At 32.5% G+C, this 20,042-nt stretch overlaps 3 protein-coding genes and 1 long non-coding RNA gene across 5 annotated transcripts; 2 read left to right on the top strand and 2 right to left on the bottom strand.

Moving 5' to 3' along the window:
* Positions 1-3,598: 3,598 nt before the first annotated feature.
* On the bottom strand, positions 3,599-4,903 carry LOC140955554 (uncharacterized). Its single transcript, XR_012169775.1, has 2 exons — positions 4,459-4,903; positions 3,599-4,357 (listed from the first exon to the last, which is right to left on the bottom strand). It is a non-coding gene; the product is annotated as an uncharacterized lncRNA (long non-coding RNA).
* A 125-nt stretch (positions 4,904-5,028) lies between these two features.
* Positions 5,029-7,182, bottom strand: LOC118058533 (pentatricopeptide repeat-containing protein At4g21170). Of its 2 annotated transcripts, XM_035071243.2 has the most exons (2): positions 5,444-7,182; positions 5,029-5,165 (listed from the first exon to the last, which is right to left on the bottom strand). In XM_035071243.2, the coding sequence occupies exons 1-2, from the start codon at positions 7,132-7,134 to the stop codon at positions 5,162-5,164; spliced, it is 1,695 nt and encodes a 564-aa protein (XP_034927134.1). In that variant the 5' UTR covers positions 7,135-7,182; the 3' UTR covers positions 5,029-5,161. The 2 variants fall into 2 exon arrangements, with proteins under 2 accessions (XP_034927134.1, XP_034927125.1); XM_035071234.2 differs by lacking the exon at positions 5,029-5,165 and having other exon boundaries at positions 5,341-7,182.
* A 4,943-nt stretch (positions 7,183-12,125) lies between these two features.
* LOC118058844 (probable xyloglucan endotransglucosylase/hydrolase protein 8) lies at positions 12,126-14,058 on the top strand. The gene is made up of 4 exons (XM_035071612.2): positions 12,126-12,398; positions 12,549-12,649; positions 12,805-13,007; positions 13,504-14,058. The coding sequence occupies exons 1-4, from the start codon at positions 12,224-12,226 to the stop codon at positions 13,904-13,906; spliced, it is 882 nt and encodes a 293-aa protein (XP_034927503.1). The 5' UTR covers positions 12,126-12,223; the 3' UTR covers positions 13,907-14,058.
* Positions 14,059-16,299: 2,241 nt separating this feature from the next.
* On the top strand, positions 16,300-17,108 carry LOC118058524 (major allergen Pru ar 1). The gene is made up of 2 exons (XM_035071222.2): positions 16,300-16,578; positions 16,662-17,108. Exons 1-2 carry the CDS (start codon positions 16,395-16,397, stop codon positions 16,955-16,957), a joined length of 480 nt encoding a protein of 159 aa, XP_034927113.1. The 5' UTR covers positions 16,300-16,394; the 3' UTR covers positions 16,958-17,108.
* The last annotated feature ends 2,934 nt before the right edge of the window (positions 17,109-20,042 follow it).

Here is a 20,042-nt window from a genome sequence, read left to right on the forward strand (position 1 = left end):
CTTTAATTATAGTGATATGGACTTGATAATAGTTGTCTAGCATTATGGTACTTGAGGACAAGGGGTGCAAAAAGTATTATGAAATGGATAAATTAAGTAGTACTCTTTTTTATTCTTTTTCTATATATTTTTTTATTTTTTTTCACTGATCCGATATTTAAAAAAAAAGATTTAATTGTAATTAACATACTAACCGATTTAAATATATTTTTATCATTGAATATATATATATATATATATATAAACCTTTTTCATAAGCTATTTCAGAGTTGGAAGATAAATATGAGAATTAGTGTATGATTCAAATTATCTGTAAAAAATATTGATTTATGTGTAAGTTGATTTTAAAAAATAAATTGTCGACCTAGTAAAATGAGAGGATTCCTATAATAAACAACAGAAAGAAATTAATTTTTATGTACCACAATATCCATTATTAAATACTTGAAAAATCTATTTTTACCGGTATCAGAATTTCATCAATTGTAGTCATTTCTCACCAACTCGGGCCCTGAAAGCAGCCAGCTAACCTACAAATGTTCTCTTTCTTTCTTTATTTCTCCTTTGATATGATACAGGTCCTTAATTGCCCAACTTATTTTATCTGTATATCATAAAGATGGCAACAGGTGAAATATCTGTTGCCATACCTAACCCTTCAAACTTATTGATGATGAGCGAAGGCCAATATTTTAATAACAAAACAAACTCGCTTGCAATTGCTTCTCTACTTTTATATGATTTGCTTTAATTTCTAAAAACTCTCACCTAACTATTTGGGTTTTTATTTTATTTTTTTTGAGCTGTTAGTACTCTTCTATATATAGTCATTTTAATTCTTTGAGACGGGAGAGGATTAGATTGTTAAATCCTCAACTCTTAAGTTCTTATCCATATATAGTCCAATATTTAATTAATTACCTAGATCTTTTCATTATCCAAAAAAAAAAAAAGAGATTAAAAAACAAGGATATACATAAATTTTATTAGGTAAATACATAACAGGAAGAGTTTCGGCTGGTCTTTCGTTGCCCCTACATGGATAATCCCACACTATAATCCCTTTTTGTAATGTTAAATCTGATATGGCACCATGTGTGCTTCCTGTTGAAGCTACAAGTAATTCATTGTATGTTCTTAATAGGAAAAAAAAAAAAACCCATTATATTTTTTAATGTATCGGCAACTACTGTAATGATATCATCCTGTAATCTACTAGTATTGCCGAAGTTCCTATGCTTTTCTGGCAAATCCCACAAAGGGTTTAGGTGTTTTGATGACTCGCTAAGTATTTGCTGATAATTGGAGCCACGTTTGTGGCAGCTGTTTCATTGAAGGAAACATAATCATAAAATTAAATCAAGTTGATATAACTACTATTTTTGTCAGCTATTTTTTTTTTTTTTAGTAAAGGTGATGTTTGACATTCTCTTCAATGTGCTTTGAATAGAAAAATCTTTGATTGCATTTAGTAGTTGGGTGATGATTATAGTGCTTAGTATTGTGGTAAAGGAGTGAGGGAAATAATCTTTAGATAAAACTTGTTTATTAATTCATATTTCATTTTTGAAACATGGCGCATTACATGCATTTCCTATTTTCAAGAATTTCTTTTTTTAAAAAAAATGTGTATATTGGGATTTTTGATAGCTTATTATTAATTGAAGAGCAGTAGAGTAGAATTCGACTAGATTTTCATCGAAGAAAAATGGTAAGGGGGAAGAACTAGAAGGGAAAGTACCTTTCCACTAATAGGAAGTCATTGATGATTTGCTTGTGTTTATATATATATATATATATATATATGATTCAATGGACAATCTGTCGATATATATACAACTGAAGGCAAGAAGTGATTTATGTAAACTAGGAATCTAACATGCTTAATTTGAAAGAAAGTGTTGATCTAGTCAATGAGCCTATGATTCAATTGATAACTTGTCCTTTATCCTTCATTATATCTTATAATTGAATTTAAAAAAAAAAAAATAGTATAAAATGTCTTATAATAGGAATAGTAGTGATATTAAATTTAACATAATATAACAAGTTATCAATATATTTGTAGATCATATAAATAAGATTGAATTTACAAAAAAATCTGAACATGCCAAATTAATACACTTTAACAAAAATAATTATAATTTTATATTTAATTATTGGATCAGAATCAAATTTAATTAAGATATTCTTCAAGTGCAATTCTACAAGAGAATTGGCTGATTTTAATCGTTCAAGGTCTAAAAGACTTTCAATTTACGTTCCAAAGATGCTATTTTATTATTTGATTATTTTGTAGTTAATTTTGTATTATAATTACTTTCCTATATAGTTTTGAATTATTTTAATTAGATCAGTTTTTACCTTTATATTTTTTTATCAAATTATTAAATTACAATTTTTTACAAAATATCATAGTTTTTTCTACTTATTTTTCTATAGTTTAGGTTGTGTGACATTTATCTTCTCTTGTAATGATCATAAGATCGAAAACATATTTCTCTTATATATTAAACATAAAAAGCAATATCATTTCGAGATTTGGGATACAAACATGTTCGTTAAAATGGTACTTGGCATCCTGACTGATTTTTTTGGTTTTTTTTTTTTTTTAAAAGAAAGTACTGTAGAGAAAGAGCTACCATCATATTGCGCCCGATCGGAGAATATATATATGTGTGTGTGTGTGTGGTAAAACTGAGCTATCATGTAATATAAATATAATCAATGGCCCCTTCTTTTTCTCATGTGAGCTTATCGTGTCTAAGTGAATGAACAGGTAGGTATGATTGCATAGTTTTACCTAAACGAACTAAGCTCTTGTCAATATCCCAACCCTACTTCTTTTCTACCTACAGTGTTTCACAAGATTACTCGTCAATTTAGGATTTATCCTGGATTATATTTTAAATTAAATCAATTAAAATTCACTTATTTTTAGAACTTGATAGGCATAAATCCATGGCCATTATTAAAACTTTCAACTGGCCTGGCTGCAAATTGAAGTTCGGATTAATGTAACCAGCACCACTGCCCTCGTATGTGGTGCCCAGAAATTGACTTATCGTTGTCTAGAGCTAGGAAAGCCAAACAAAACACCACCTCCCTCTGTGTCTGATTAAAACTAACACTCCTTTTAGGATATGAACTAGTTGAAATTAGACGGAACATTTCTTACATGTCTCACAGATTATTCATGTTGAAGAACGTGCGCTATGTGGCAAATCATTGTGCCGTTTAAGCAAAAAAATAAATAAATTATATCTTTGGTGGCCTGCCTGACTTTTGAATGAGGAACTTAAATGATCTTTAACAAAAAAAAAAAAAATAATAAAACAAATAGTAGTGATTAAAATAATTTTGTCAATTAGCACTATAGTTTTTAGACCCAATCTGAGTTTTGATCAGGTAATTGGATCAATTTTTTTTTTAAATCAAAACGCTTGAGTCTTAGGTCGACTCGTCGGGTAGCTGGTTCATACTAGGTTTTTCTTTTTTTTATTTTATTTTTAACATGGCTCGGTTCCAGCCTCGGATTTACTGAGTCTCGAATCAACCTGTCGGGCTAGGTCAAATTTCAAAACTATAACTAGATACAGAAACAAAAAAATATTTATTTTAAATTAAATCAATTAAATATTGACCCGGTTAATTATATTAAAATTCACTTATTTCTAGAAGACGTGGTAAGCACACAAAAACCCAATCCATTTTCACAGCCCTTGTGCATAAGCAACTCCATTACCCCTCAGCCATGCCACCTTGTGTCAGCTCAGCCACTGTGAATTTCATGGCCTCGTTAGCACTGGTAATGACATGATAACCAGGCCACTTCACTCTTTTACCAGCACCTGGTTCAGGTATTCACCGTAATACAATGTCTTTGCCCTTCCCACACTGACCACCCAGCTGGATTCACCATTGTTGGACTGCATTACAGCAGTCCTAGAATACTCCTTCCATGGTCGGCCCAGGTATGATTTGAATGAGCCCTTAACAGGCTGAAGATCAGAACTTACTATAATGTCACATTTTTGGATTGAAATCCCTGCGTTTTGGTTTGGGTCAGTTCTTCCTTGGGCTGTTACCATGTTGTTTTGTCCACTCATGGGCTTCGTGGTACAAGCTTGCAGTTATGGAGCACCACAGCTTCAGTCTACTGTGCCGGTAATATAGCAATCTCTGTAGAATCGCCGGAGGCTGTGGGCAAAGAGGGTGTCTTGGTAGGCATCAATGCGGCATCGGTTGATGACGGATTGATCAGCTCCGATGCGGAGCGCCACGGCTTGATGTTTCTGTGGCCTAGCCGTGTTTTGGAACCAAATATCCTGGGCTATGAATCCATCACCATCAGCCGCTGCATTCATGGATTATAAAACATAATTTCTTTGATGCATTAAGGAGATAGATAGACATAATTTGTATAGAAACTTCCACCAAAAAGAAAGAGATCTTTACCTACTGTTGCAGACTTGAATGTTGTATAGCCATCAACAACATTAAAACTAACAGTAATGATAGTGGAATGCATGCCATTGCCACTGGCTCGTAATATGCTACAGGTTAAACTAATATATATATATATATATATATATATATATATATACAAGTGTGAAATTTTATTCGATTGTGTTATTAAATTTAACTTAATAAATCAATCTTCAAACCTCACAACCTTTTACATAACTCAAGTTTCCACCAACACACTAACTAAACCAAAATAAATTAATTAATTTCATGGGTTCAAATAAAATTTTGATTACTTATAAAAATATAACTTGTTTTTTAAAAAACTTCAAGATAGCAATTTTTAAGACAACAATAAATTAAATTAATCTTAGTCTCCAACAACCTGTGTCATCCAAATAAGCCCCATCTTCAACAACGATTCATGGAGTTTCATTGCTCCTCAAGTAGGAAAGCTAGCACATTGTATTTGTGAAACTTGCAATATGGACTCACCATCAAGTTATTTTGTGTAATCAAACATCCAAACCTCTTCATCAACCCTCTCTTCTTTGTTTTTGTAAACCCTAACTTCTTTGACCAACCATCAAGAAGTTCAACCATATGTTGCTTCCTCCGAACTTGTATGCAATTCTCCAACTTACAACATAATGCAAAGGCTTTCTCCATCTTCCTTTGATCTATCTGAAGTTCATCACCTGTTTGTGAGAGGACAAAAACTTGATCTCGTTTACCATCGAGCATCTCATAAAACATGTTATCAGCAGACAATTATGCAGCACTGTAGCAATATATGCTCATATAACAGAAATTGCATGGTTCAGACAATAGACCACAACAATATTCTTTAAATTTAGAAACTGTAACGCTTGGCCTGAGCATTATATTTGCTAACTCAAAAAAAAAAAAAAAGGGCAAAAGTATATAGTTTGACCAGGAAAAGTCGCAGAACAAACACACTGCCTGTACATTCTACCTGTTGAATTCCAATATCAGCCTTTTATATGCTGCTTTATCAGGTTTCAGGCCCATGTCCAGCATTTCATCATGAAGTTTCATTGCTTTCCTCATTTCTTTTGCACGGCAAAGCCCACGGATTGTTATTGTAAAACTTTCACTATTCACTAATTTGAGTCCTTCCATGTAATCAAATACCCTAACTACTTCTTCAATCCTACCGTTTTTTACAAGCCCATCAATAAGTATATTATATGTTGCAACATCCAAACTTGCTTGCAATTTCTCCATCTTGTTATGCAACGCAACAGCTTTATCAATCTGTCTCCTAGAGCAATAATGCTCAACTAGGGAGCAACAGCACAATGAATCTGGCAGTAATCCTTTCTCTAAAACTAAATCCAGCAAGTCTTCCACTTCCCTCCATCTACGTTTTCTACTTAGTAACAAGATAAATTTAGACAACCCAACTGTACCAGGTCTAAAACCTCTTCTCATCATGTCCCCCAATATCTCATATCCTTCTTCATACTGATCTTCTTCACTGAGAAGATCCAAAAATGCATGATAAGTACTATCCTTCACTCTGATTCCCTTTTCGGAAATTAAACTGTATAAACCAATTGCTTCCTTTACTCTTGCTTCTTTAGACAATGCCTTTAACATACACCCATAAGTAGCATCTTGTAATCCAATCTTCTCATCACAAGCTCTCCTAAAAAACATTTTTGCCACATTCATCTTACACAAATCAGAAAACTTTTGAATGACTGAATCACATTGAGACAAAGGGCATTTTGGAAGCAAGCCTTTCTCAGCCATTATATCCATAACTCTCTCAATCACTTCTTCATTCCCATGTTTACAAGCTCCATCAAGTATCGCACTATAAGTACTAAAACCAGGGTCAAGTTTCCTCTCACACATCTGATTTAGCCTCTCAAAAGCAGCTTCAAAATCCCCTCTTTTACTACAACAATCAATAACACCGTTATACAAAACTGAATTATAAACACCCATATCTAAAAACTTAACAATTCTCTCAAAGTTCCCATCTTTACAAAGAATCTGAGCAATCAACGACCAAGTTAACTTATCAGGCAAAACCCCATCTTTAATCATGGCACAATAAAAACACCAAGCTAATTTAATCTCATTCTCTCTTTGCAAAACATCAAGAATAGCATTACAGGCAGTACCAGAAGCAATAAATCCATTACCCCTCATCTTCCTAAACATCTCTAAACTTTCCATAAACAGACCCTTATGCGAGTAACATTCAAGAACAAAACTGAAGGCATCAGACTTTAAACTTTTACCTCTACAAGAATCAACCATGGCCTCTCCAAGAACTGACACATGATGTGTTTTCACCAAAGAATCCATGATTGGTCTCACAGGTAGAGTGAGACCCGAATTGACACAAATATTGATGATGTGACATTGGGATTTAAGGTCTGGTTTAAGCTTTAGATTGGTTTGGACCCAGTTGAAGAAGCGCAGAGAAATTTGAGGGTTAGTTTGTGTTTTGTGGAGGATTTGGTTAAAGAGAGGAGGAGTTAGTTTTGTGGAGAGGTTGAAGTTTTGGAGAAGTGAAACCCAGTTGTGTCTTTGTAAGATGATTGAGGATATTTGGAACACTAACTGGTTTTGTCTGATTTGGATCCTCCATTTCATGGAAGTTGTTGGGTTTGCTCTGTAAAGAGACATTTTTGTGCACACAGTTGCTCGCTCTTCCCTCAGAATGACGGTATTTTGAGTTATATTTGAACGATAAGTCATTCAAGTTGTTGATTCATGAATGATAAAATTCAAATCGGATCTTAGGAACGTATTCGTGTTTAAGACTAAAATCATTATTTACATGTGTTTTCATGATTCATAAAAATAAATTTATTTGTTATAAAATTATTAAATTTAAATTAATTGATTATAAGTTTGATGAATTGATTCAAATTAATTTAAAATAATATTTTTTCAGAATTATGCTTTTAAAAAATATTAAATTATAAAAACAAAATTAAATCAAGTATTGATTAAGTTATTGTGAGTAATTTATATAATCAATGTCCTGTTAAGTTAATTTTAGTTTAATTTAATTTAATTTGTTATAAAATTATTAAGTTTAAATCAGTTTATTATAAGATTCATAGATTTACTCAAATCAATTTAAATTAATATTATTTTAGAAATTTTTTTAAAAAAAATACTACATTGAAAAAAAATTCAAAATCAAATCAAATTTTGATAAAGCTACAAGTGATTCGTCCAATAAATAAGAGATTATGTTAAGTCAATTTTTATTTAGTTTAATTTTAAACTCACTTCAAACTAGGTGTCAAATTAACCCTCATCATAGTTTAATAAAATTGCAATTGACATATATTATTTAACCTTAATTATTGAGAACATTTTATTAAAATTTAAGGCTATGATATTAACATGAAAGAGAAGAAAGTTAATCAAAATGAATCTGAAGATTGCTTCTTTTATGAAACTAGCTTTCATCTAGTGTGCTTGGTTTTCATTTGCTCCCTTACTTTTAAAGCTCCACCATTGCTCCAATGTCAAGTATACATTTTACAACTTCCATGGAACAAATATGCCACTTCATGTGGTGTTGTTATACTTCACCCAAACACACTCCTTGCATTTAAATAAACCAACATTTACTCACCTATGTTTATTTTAGAAACTAGACTGTTCACAGTCAGTGGCGGAGCCACAATAGATCAAAAGGGGGCAATTGCCCCCTTAATTTTTTTTTATAGTAAACTCATATGTTAATATATATATATATATATATATATATATATATATATATATATATATATATAATATATATATATATAATCTCATATGTTTTTTCTTTTTCCCTTTGTTTTCTTTATCTTCCCCTGTCTAACATTGTTCAGCTAGCTACCGTTCCCTGCCTCTTGCTTTACTCATCAATTAATTTTTCTTGCCATTTACTTTATACTTTAGGTAAAATGTTATTATTTTTTCATTTGTTTCATTATCTAATTTTAATTTTATTCTTTTATAATTAGTTATTAAAAATATTAGAGTTTATGATAATTTAGAAGTTTTGATATGAATATGTTCAAAATAAATATTTAAATATGCTAATTTAATCAATTAAGTGTTTCTTTTCTTATTATAAATAAATAAATTAATAATCATACAAAACCATTATTCTTGACATTTCTTGCATCGACAAAAGTATTTTATTGAAATTTAATATTTTTCACATTATTTATTTGTAAGTAAAATATCAAGTAGAAAACATGTTTTTCTAGCATTGTTCCTCTTACACATATACTAGGCATTGTTCCTCAATTAAATGTTTAGAAATGATTAAGTATAATTTAATAAACATACTTATTATATACATATAGATATGAATTGAAATAGGTTTTAATTTTGATGAATTGATGTGTATTTTTAAATTAATTTTACTTGATATGAATTAATATATATATATATATATATTTTTTTAAATTAATTTATAATACATGTTTATATAATATAATATTTATTAATAATTTGCTTCCTCATTTAAAAAATTCTAGCTCCGCCACTGTTCACAGTGTTTGTCTTTGCACAAAGTTTTCCTTGCCTCCTATTCATTTCTATGTTCTCTCCCCTTCCACTGATGTTGTTCCCCGTTTCATTCACAGCTGACGCTTACAGATGCAGTAGGACTAGCTCTCAATTGGCTGGTGCATGTTTTTGCAAGTTATTTATATGTCTTTTTTTTTATTTAAATATGTATAATTTAACTGATTAAGTTCTAGATTTAATTTTCAGAATTAATAGTTCGAATACCACAAACTTTAAGGTTATTAGAGATTTACCAAATTGTTAATTTTAGAGGCTCAGAAAATAATGCGCGTAAGTGGATTCGAATACCCACAATTATAAAAAAAAAAAAAAAAAATTATATTTCCTCCTTGCTTTTTGATTGCAGCCTGCATGACTTTTGCTATGTACACTTAGCATATGTGTATAAACACATGTATTCCTGCCTCTTGATTTCCATTTATCATCTTCTAGGCAAAGTTCTCCTGCCTCGGCTCGTGGCATCGCGCGCGGCCACCATGGCTGGTTTTCATCTATTTAACTTCCTCCAATATTAGCCCATGATGGTAGAAAAGAAAAACGATCATAACAATATTTAAAAATCTACCATTACAAATCCAAAAACTATTCTTGAACTAACATATGGAAGATCGTGTCATATAAAATCAAATTAGTTACATTTATATATAGTCTATTTATCTATTATATTTATGTAAGACCAAACTACTAACTAGATATATTTTAATAGCTTGTCACATGGACAACTCACTCTTCTTTTTTTCAACTTGTTATTAGTAAACCAATTATTTATTTTAATAGTCTTTTATATACATTGATATATTGATCCGTGCTTGCAATACAATGGATCAATATTTTTTTTTTAAAAATATATATATAAATAAATATTAAGAGTATAAAAAATATTTTAATAGTGTTATTACATCTTATCAAGTGGATTAATTTTTAAATCTCCACTCAACTATTTGCCACACCTAAATAATGTGTGTCTAGCAACCATGTCAGACCCAAACACCTTAAGTTGGGAGGCCATGCAAATCCATGCGCCTGAGCTTGACAACTATGCCAGTCTCAGAAGCCTTAACCAACTGAAAAATGATGAAAAAAAAGGGGTCTTTAGATAGGAAAAAAAACCAAATTTGAAAAAAAAAAAAAAAAGGTTTCTACCTACTGAGCAGGATTAAGTTTGATAATTATACTTAAATAGTAAAACATAAGTTTGGAAGTGTTATTTATAACTTATTCCTTTTTTTTTTTAATAAAACCAGTTAATTAATCCTTAAAATTTCAAGATATAGAAACCCGACCAAGACCCCACACGTCTAGGTTCCAGGTCAATCACTATACGGGTTCGGGTTTTATACCCATGCCTTTATCACCGTATAATCACTTCAAAACTGCCTGGCATGTGCTCCATTGAGATCCAATGTTTGAAGCATCTGACTTGTAATTCATCAAACAGCTAATAAGATTCCATCCTTGAGCATCCTAAAAGGTATACCACTGGCTGTCCACATGCTCTGTCTGAACCAGAGGGAAGAGGATAATGTTTTGTCACTGCATAGTGTTAGCCTTCCTTCTCGGTCATTGCGATTAGCATGTTGGTCTTGTTTATTACCGGGAAAGCAAGCTCTGCTTCCTCGTAAATGTTTTCTCTTTATAGCTTGATATTTGGACCTCCTCCATTGCTACGTTAAAGTGAAGCAAACGATCAAAGAGATTGCCTTGAAAAACCTGTCGAGTGCTCTGTTTTTCTAGAAATGCTAAGGCACGCGCAGTTCATATGACGGTTTAATCTCAAATCTTTGTGCCTCTTGCAAGTGTTGATGATCTTAAAAGCATGTGTACATGTACATTAGCATTTGAAATTCAATTCCAGTCTTGCAATAATAATAATTATCATTTGATAATGAGACATAAGTTTTATGATTATGTATTTTTAATAAACTTTTTCAATAATTTTTTTTTAAAAATAATTCATGTCAAATTTAATTGTAATAGATAATATGTTTGGTAATGAGATTTATTTATTTTTTTTTTTTTTTTTTTAAAATAATCCATGTTAAATTTAATTGTAATAGATAGTTTGTTTGGTAATGCGATATAATTTATTTTTTATTTAAAAAATATAAATTAATTTTTTAGATATTTCTAAGAATTTTAAAGTTTAAATATTAAAAAAATAAAAAAATCTTATAAAAACTGCAAATAGACTGTAATTTTTTGTCTGTTTATTTTCCTTTTGAGATTTCACATTATTCTGTGCTTCAAATTCCAGTTGTCAAATCCAAGAACTTTCTGATTATTGCATGACAAATCAAAATCACTTAGCAACATATGGACCCCACCTTAAAATTCTCTGTCAAAACCCAATGGAGGGCAGCCTGGCTTTCTCGCCCCCCCACCCCATATATCTTTTATGTGATGTAAATTCTCCTCACACCATTTTTATCAAATGCCTATAATACCCATGCCAATTTTGTATTATTACAAATTGTTTGAGGCCAAATCATTGATGAATTTACTTTGGCATTTTAAAAAAAAAAAATTATCAACGTACATAAAAATTCCAAATGCAATAATTATAAATGGAATACAATTCACAAAATTCCAAACATATTATAATTCAATGCCTTATCATAATTATTAAACTTTACTTGATTTAATAAGTTATTTTAAGACTCAACTGATTTGACTCCTGATTTAAACTGATTTTTTTAAAAAATTATTTAGAATTGATCATATTTAATCTAATTTACCCCATAAAAAACCTATTTTAACTCTTTAAAAATAAATTCTTCAAAATAATATCTTTTAAACCTTTTTTTTAAAAGACCATAATATTTTGAATTATCTCGTTTCAGCCAAGATTAATCCACCTTACTCAATAATCTAGTACTTGAATTAGATTTTATAACTTTGTAATTTATTATAATCTTCCATATCAAAACCCTAATCATATGATTAAGATATCTAAGATGGGTAAAATTGTACATTCCGTTATCATATCCTAATAATTTATCAACGTTGACATGCCAACTTGGTTTTCCAGTTCTAACCTTCACAGTGGAAGTACTGCATTATAAAGTACTAATCATTAAATGCACATCACCTCCTCACAAAGATCCAGCTAGCTGCCAGTTGAGAAAGCTCCTTCTCTGCCTTCTGATCCAAGCAAAACTGAGAGAAGGTTTCTGCAATGGCAGCAGCTCTTCTCTTCATTGCAGCTTTAATGGCTGCTTCTTATACATCATCTGAAGCAGCTCAACCAAAAGCTTCTTTTGAAGATAACTTTAGTATAATGTGGTCTGAAGATCATTTCAAAACATCTGCAGATGGGCAGATCTGGTATCTCTCACTGGACAAAGATACAGGTACGCAAATTTATGCATTGATGCTTCATTCAAAACCAGCTGAAGTTCTTTATCAGTACATTAATTAAATCAAATAAATATATATAGCTTGCTTAATGTTCAAGATTGGTATTCTTTTTGAGGTATTAATTTGATCTCTTGAATATATAGGCTGCGGATTTCAAACCAAGCAGAGATATAGATTTGGATGGTTTAGCATGAAGCTGAAACTGGTTGGAGGCGACTCTGCAGGTGTAGTGACAGCTTATTATGTAAGTCTTTCCTCTACTACCCCCACAGGCTCAAAGAGCCTTGAAATCGTGTGCCTATGAAGCTTCACTAAGAAATCATACTTGTAATTCGATAGCAAGAACAGAGAATTAATGGGGAAGGAGGCTAATTAGAGAGGATTAACGTATGTTTGCAGATGTGTACAGAGAATGGGGCAGGTCCAACAAGAGATGAGTTGGATTTTGAGTTCTTGGGAAATAGAACTGGAGAACCCTACTTGATACAAACAAATATATACAAGAATGGGACTGGCAACCGTGAAATGAGGCACATGCTTTGGTTCGACCCTACCGAGGAGTATCACACCTATTCCATTCTCTGGAATAACCATCAGATAGTGTAAGTCCTTCAGCGTTGTGTTATATATATATTATTGATGAGCTCTCAGTTTCGAAATAGAGATCAATGTTGGGATTTTTCAAATCTTGGAATCTTTGAAAGCGAAAGCAAAAAAGAAAAGGCCAATAAAGTAGATTAAAGGGATTGTTGCATGGATTAACTGTGTAAACATGTGGTATTGTTTAAGCATTCGTTTAATAATGCTGTGGAAATCGTGTTTTTTATATTTAAATATTTTATTAAAAATTATTTTTTATATATTTTTAGATTATTTTAATATGTTGATATAAAAGTAATTTTTTAAAAATAAAAATATATTATTTTAACATATTTCTAAATAAAAAAAACTTTAAACCGCAATTAAAACCTTTTTCAAATTCAAACATAACCTTAATTCATTGGACTGAATACGAGGATGTCAGCAAAATGATAGTTTCAATTTATGCAAACTGCAAGCTTGTGAAAGTTTTTCACTGAATATTGATGCAAACTGCAGGTTTTTCGTGGATAAAGTTCCAGTAAGGGTGCACAAGAACAACGGAGAAGCAAACAATTTCTTCCCCAACGAGAAGCCGATGTACCTGTTCTCTAGCATCTGGAACGCCGATGACTGGGCCACCCGGGGAGGACTAGAGAAAACAGACTGGAAAAAGGCTCCATTTGTGTCCTCTTACAAGGACTTCAGTGTTGAAGCTTGCCAATGGGAAGATCCCTTCCCTGAATGCGTATCAACTACGACTAAGAATTGGTGGGATCAATACGATGCGTGGCATCTCTCCGATGAACAGAAAATGGACTTCGCCTGGGTCCAAAGAAATCTTGTGATCTATGACTATTGCAAAGACACTGAAAGATTCCCAACAGTGCCAGTGGAGTGCAGCTTGAGTCCATGGGATTGATGAGCACGTGACTGTTTAATTATTATTATTCAGCATCATTTTTCTTGAATACCGTTTTGAGATGGGTATAAATCACAAAGTATGTATTTTTATTGAATATCTATTTCATTTATTGAATTATTTATATTCAATTAGAACAATTTTTTACTACCTTGGCTAGAAGTTCTCTCTGTGTTTTTATCATATATGAGAGTATAAAAATACACGAGAATATATATAAAAAACATATTAACTATAGAAAATACCGTATAGATTGCATAAACACAATAAAATACATCAACTCTAGTAGTACAAGTATCAATCTAGGATTATTCACTCTTGGTATGAGTATCTATTTAAAAATAAAATACCAGTTAACATCATGCTTGATGCATATCCGGAGGCAATGTTAACGGATTTCATATGGGAAGCAAGATTTGATGTAAGAAAAAAAAAAATACCTACAAATTTTATTTCCTAGAAACCAAATGATGGCTTTTTTTTTTTTTTGCTAATAGAAAAAAATTAAAAAAAAAAACCCCTTGAAAGGCCAATCCAAAAAATAAAAAGATTGGCTTGAAAGGGACTCCTTGATTGACTTTCCTTTTCTCCATTAACATCATATCAAAGGCTTACAAAACCAAGGTTATATTACAAATTCATCAAGTCATGCTTCATACAAGTTCTTGGTTGGGAAGAAATTGTAGCTGAATTGAAGAGGAAAACTCCCACCTACCTACCTTTCAAGAACAAGTTTGTGTCTTCTCCTGATGGAGGAGGATGCATCATCTCAGTTTTGATGAAGCACCAATCCTGCTTGGCAGAGGAAATAACTTTGGATTGTTGAAAGTTTTTGAAGCACTAATTCTAGAGTTATGACTAATTTTCTAGTAAACCAATTGACTAAATAGACTAAGCTAACAAATTCTATATAAACTTAACTATTAAAAAAAAATATTACAATATAAATATTAAACCTAAATTAATCATCTCAGTTTTTTTTATATGGTACTAATTTTTTTTTAAAAAAATACAAAGTTTATCTAATTACTATGTATAACTCCTTTTTTAATCCTCTCAATATAAATATAAAAAAGGAACACTATATGATTATATAATTTTGAAGCTTATTATATTACACCTTCTAGATTAGCCATTAAATAATCTAGATTGATAGCTACTTTATTTGATCATTTGATGACACTTGTGAGCCAATTTGTTTTTTACGTATAGTAAATTTCACGTCATCTATCTATAACCATCTTCGATCACTATATTTATCTCTATTTATAACTTAAATTTGATCATTTTTTTCACCCCAAAATATGAAAAAAAAATCATATAAATGTCTAAAATCATATTTCTAACAACAAAATATATTTTAGTCAATTTAAAAAATCAAAATCAAATTAAAATTTTAAATTTTTTAAGCATCAACAACTTTTTCCAATATCAAACTATCTTTATTGAGTTTCTCTATTAAACTTGAATCTATAAAAATTAAAATCGAATATATTGGTTGGTAAAATCTAGTCACCCGATAGTTTTGTCTCTTCTCTCTCTCTCTCTATATATATATATAAAACAAAGTTTATAAACAAAATGTAATAACTTAAATGAATAGGGATGAATATAAAATCATTAAAACATAAGGGATCAAATGAAACTCTTGCATGTCAGAAAAAGGTTCTGCTTCCTCCGTCATGTTCATTTTTGCTTTTTATCTCTCAATTTGTATACTAATGAAAAAACTTAAACTCTATTTTCAAAAAAAAAAAACTAGAAATTTTTTTTTTTTTATTAACATGAGTGTTCGGACGAATTTGTACACACTTCGATTAATTTTATAAGTCTTAAAGCCTCTAATAATCCTGAAGTTTATCAACTCGAATCAATGACCCTTAAAAAAACAAATCAAAAATCTGGAAAATATATATGTAAAAGTTACTATTTATTATTTATATAGCTGATGATTATATTCTTGGAATGCTTATTGTGACCGGTTCTGGTTGGGTTTTCTTCAATCAACTGCAATAATCAGTATCCTTTTTCGATATGGGAAGTAAAAAAGATTAAGACAAATTGGAAAATTGGTTTGGGTTTGCTACACACACACACATGTAGGTGTTATAATTATTTTTTAAAGATCCAGTTTTTGTGTTTTTCCCAAGCAAATTGGGCTGCGGCTGCGCTGTGCAAGAAGGACCTAACTCTTTCGCCAGCATGCTTGCAACTAATTATATAAACACAAAACTACTGTATCAACGATATAGATCATCTTTATTTAGTTTTCAGAGGTGCTTTATTTGACTGGATCACAAAAAAATGTCCATGAACAGAATATTAAGAGTTTAGTGATCCTTTCACACAACATGGCCATGGAATTCCTCCTATAAATACCACCTCTACTTCTCTTTTGTCAGCACCCCAAACACATCCCTTATCACCAAGTTCTCTTCCCCTTTTCAATCCTTCGTGATCTTTGGAAATCCTAACTTATAAATTTATAATGGGTGTCATCACTTTAGAAAATGAGTTTGCCATTGCTGTCGCCCCGGCCAAGCTTTTCAAGGCATACTGTCTTAATACAGATACTCTCCTGCCTAAAATTCTGCCAGAACATATTAAGAGCTCTGAGATAATTGAAGGAAATGGAGGGCCAGGAACCATCAGAAAGATCACTTTTGCTGAAGGCTAGTATTTACAATATTTTTCATTATATTTATGCTATATATGCTTGCATGAAGAAGAAATAAATTAATTTTTCACTGTGTAGGCAAAGAACTCAGTTATGCGAAGCAGATGATTGAAGCCATTGACGAAGAGAACTTAACATACAGCTTCAGCCTTGTTGAAGCCAATGTCTGGAAGGATGCAGTTGAGAAGGTGACTTATGAACACAAGTTTGTGTCAACTCCCGAGGGAGGATCCATCTGCAAGAGAACTAGCACATATTACATCAATGGTGATGCTGAGATCAACAAAGATCAAATCAAGGACGTGTATGGCAAAAAAACTGCAGGCTTGTTCAAGGCTGTCGAGGCATATTTCTTGGCAAATCCAGATGCCTAGATATGAAAACTCCTTTGTTTGATCTTCTCTTTGTGTGGCTGTTTTTCTTCCTTTTGTTCTTAGCCAAAAACTGGCTTTGGCGTGGCCATAAATTCCTTGTGTGCTTTGAGTATCCACTGCTCTGTGTTCCAAGAGACTATCTATTGAAGCTTTCATAAGAAATAATAACAACAATGTATTAAATAATATATATGTCGACTCATATTTTTTTTTATCATATTTATTATATTGTCTTTTAAAATTTAATATAATTGAGCAAAGAATAACGTGAATTCTGTTAACCTTATAAGGTCTTTCTATTCCTTTTATTCATTCAATTCAGAACAGAGTACAATCGGTTATATATAAAGAAAAACATTGTTGAAGTTATTCTATACAACACAATCTCTTATGCGGAAATTAAAGTTGTCCCCTGACGTGTAGGATTTCCTTTGCCTAACAGATTCCTATACTTTCTCTAACTCCTTTGTTGTAGTAACTCACGCCAACACTCCCCCTCAAGTTCGTGCATATATATCTTTTATGTTCAATTTGTCAAGTGAGTCGTAGAAGTTCCTTATGGATACTGCCTTCGTGAGTATATCTGCCAGCTGATCTTCTGATTTGACAAATGGGAACCGAATAATTCTTTCGTCAAGGTTTTGCTTGATAAAATGCTGATCTACCTCAACGTGCTTGGTACGGTCATGCTGAACAGGATTGTGGGAGATGTCAATGGCTGCCTTGTTATCACAAAACAAGTTCATTTCAGAGCTAGGAGTAAAGCCAATCTCCATGAGCAGTCTTCTGAGCCAAAGAAGTTCACACAAACCTTTAGCCATCCCTTGAAATTCAGCTTCAGTGCTGGATAATGCCACACTTTTTGCTTCTTGCTTCTCCATGTGATGAGGTTTCCTCCTACAAATGTAAAGTAGCCTGATGTGGATTTCCTATCAGACACATTTCCAGCCCAGTCAGCATCTGTGTAGCCATCAACATTCAACTGATTATTTTTTGAGAACATAAGTCCTTTTCCAGGAGAGGACTTCAGGTAATGTAGAATCCGAATTACAGCATCCATATGGTCTTCACTAGGACGGTGTATAAACTGGCTTACTACACTCACCGCATATGCAATATCTGGGCGAGTATGAGATAAATAGATAAGCTTACCAACTAGTCGTTGATACCTTTCTTTGTTCGCCGGCACTTGATCTGTATATTCGCCAAGTTTATGATTTTGAATAATAGGAGTGTCAGCTGGTTTACACTCCAGCAATCCTACCTCTGACAATAAGTCTAGTACATATTTCCTTTGAGACAGAAATATGCCCTGTCTTGACCTGGCTACTTCAATTCCAATAAAATACTTCAGCCCTCCTAGGTTCTTCATTTCAAATTTGGTTGCTAGTTGCTCTTGGAGTTTAGATATTTCTTCTGCATCATCCCCTGTAACAATCATATTGTCTACATAGACTATTAGAGCTGTCACCTTTCCCAATCGATGTTTTAGGAAGAGTGTATGATCTGAATTGCTTTGTTGAAAGCCATATTTCCTCATGGCTGAACTAAACCGACCAAACCATGCACGAGGTGATTGTTTTAATCCATACAACGCTCGCTGTAGTTTGCATGCCATCTTTTCCTTTGAGGAAGACAGATATCCAGGAGGAATGTCCATATAAATCTCCTCCTCGAGATCACCATGGAGGAAGGCATTTTTAACGTTAAGTTGGTGTAGTGACCAATCTAAATTTGTTGCAAGAGAAAGCAACACTCTAACAGTGTTTAGTTTAGCTACCGGTGAGAAAGTTTCCTGATAGTCTATTCCATATGTCTGTGTATACCCCTTTGCCACCAACCTTGCCTTGTGTCGATCGATGGACCCATCCGCCTTGTATTTTATGGAGAAAATCCATTTGCACCCCACTGTCTTCTTTCCTTTAGGTAATACTACCAGTGCCCATGTTTTATTTTGTTGTAAGGCTTCCAACTCTTCCCTTATAGCATTAGTCCAGTTTGAGTCTGTCAGGGCTTCTTCAACGCTGTTAGGAATAGTACACGAGGAAAGTGTATGTGTGAATGTTCTGAGTGGTTCAAATAGCTTTTGAGTAGACACATAGTTGGCTATTGGGTACTTGGATCGTTTGTCTTCTATGTCTGGAGAGTATCTGTTTGGTGGTTTACCCCTATTGTGTCTGAAAGGTAGAGTATAACCAGTAGATGTATCCATGGCATTAGTGTATGAAGGTGTGGTAGGAGAGCTTACCTCAGGAATACTCTCAGAAGGAGGGTTGTCGGGGTCAGATACTAAGAGGTGGGGATCTTCATCTACAGATTCTGTATTTGTTGATGATACGGGCTCAGCTCTTGGATTCATATCACCTTCTAAAACATTCTGATCATTTGGTTCAATTCTATTATTTCCAGCATTCATCAGTGTTGAACTGTCTTCAACATCCAGCCCTTCACCACCCAGTAGGTACTGGTGATTGTCCAACCAATTCTGCTGTTCATCTTGGAGCTCCCCTTAAAGAGTAGAATTGGATGCCGGTGAGGAAAAGAAGGTGTCAGACTCTAGAAAGGTGACATCCATAGTAATGTAGGTGTGTTTGGTGGTAGGATCAAGGCAGCGATACCCTTTTTTATGTACACCATATCCTAAAAATAAGCACCGAACTGCACATGTGTCCAACTTAGTTCTTTGATTCTTATGGAGGTGTACAAATGCAACACAACCAAAAATACGAGGAGGAATCATCAACACAGTGGGTAATTAAACATGGTCGGACAAAACCTTCAAGGGAGTCTGAAATGTTAAAACCTTTGTTGGCATACGATTCAGTAAATACACGGTCGTAGCAACAACATCACCCCAATAGTGTCTAGGCACATGTGCCCCAATTAGTAAAGCACGTGTAGTCTCTAATATGTGCCAGTTCTTCCTTTCAGCAATACCATTTTGTTGTGGTGTATGGGAACACGAGGTCTCATGAAGAAGGCCATGGGTCTGAAAATAAGCTTGAAATTGTTGATTAACATATTCCCCTCCATTATCAGATCGAAGGGTCTGAATCTTAGCAGAAAATTGTGTTTGTACCACGAT

This window comes from Populus alba, chromosome 4 (genome assembly GCF_005239225.2).
Source record: "Populus alba chromosome 4, ASM523922v2, whole genome shotgun sequence".
Classification (NCBI taxonomy): domain Eukaryota; kingdom Viridiplantae; phylum Streptophyta; class Magnoliopsida; order Malpighiales; family Salicaceae; genus Populus; species Populus alba.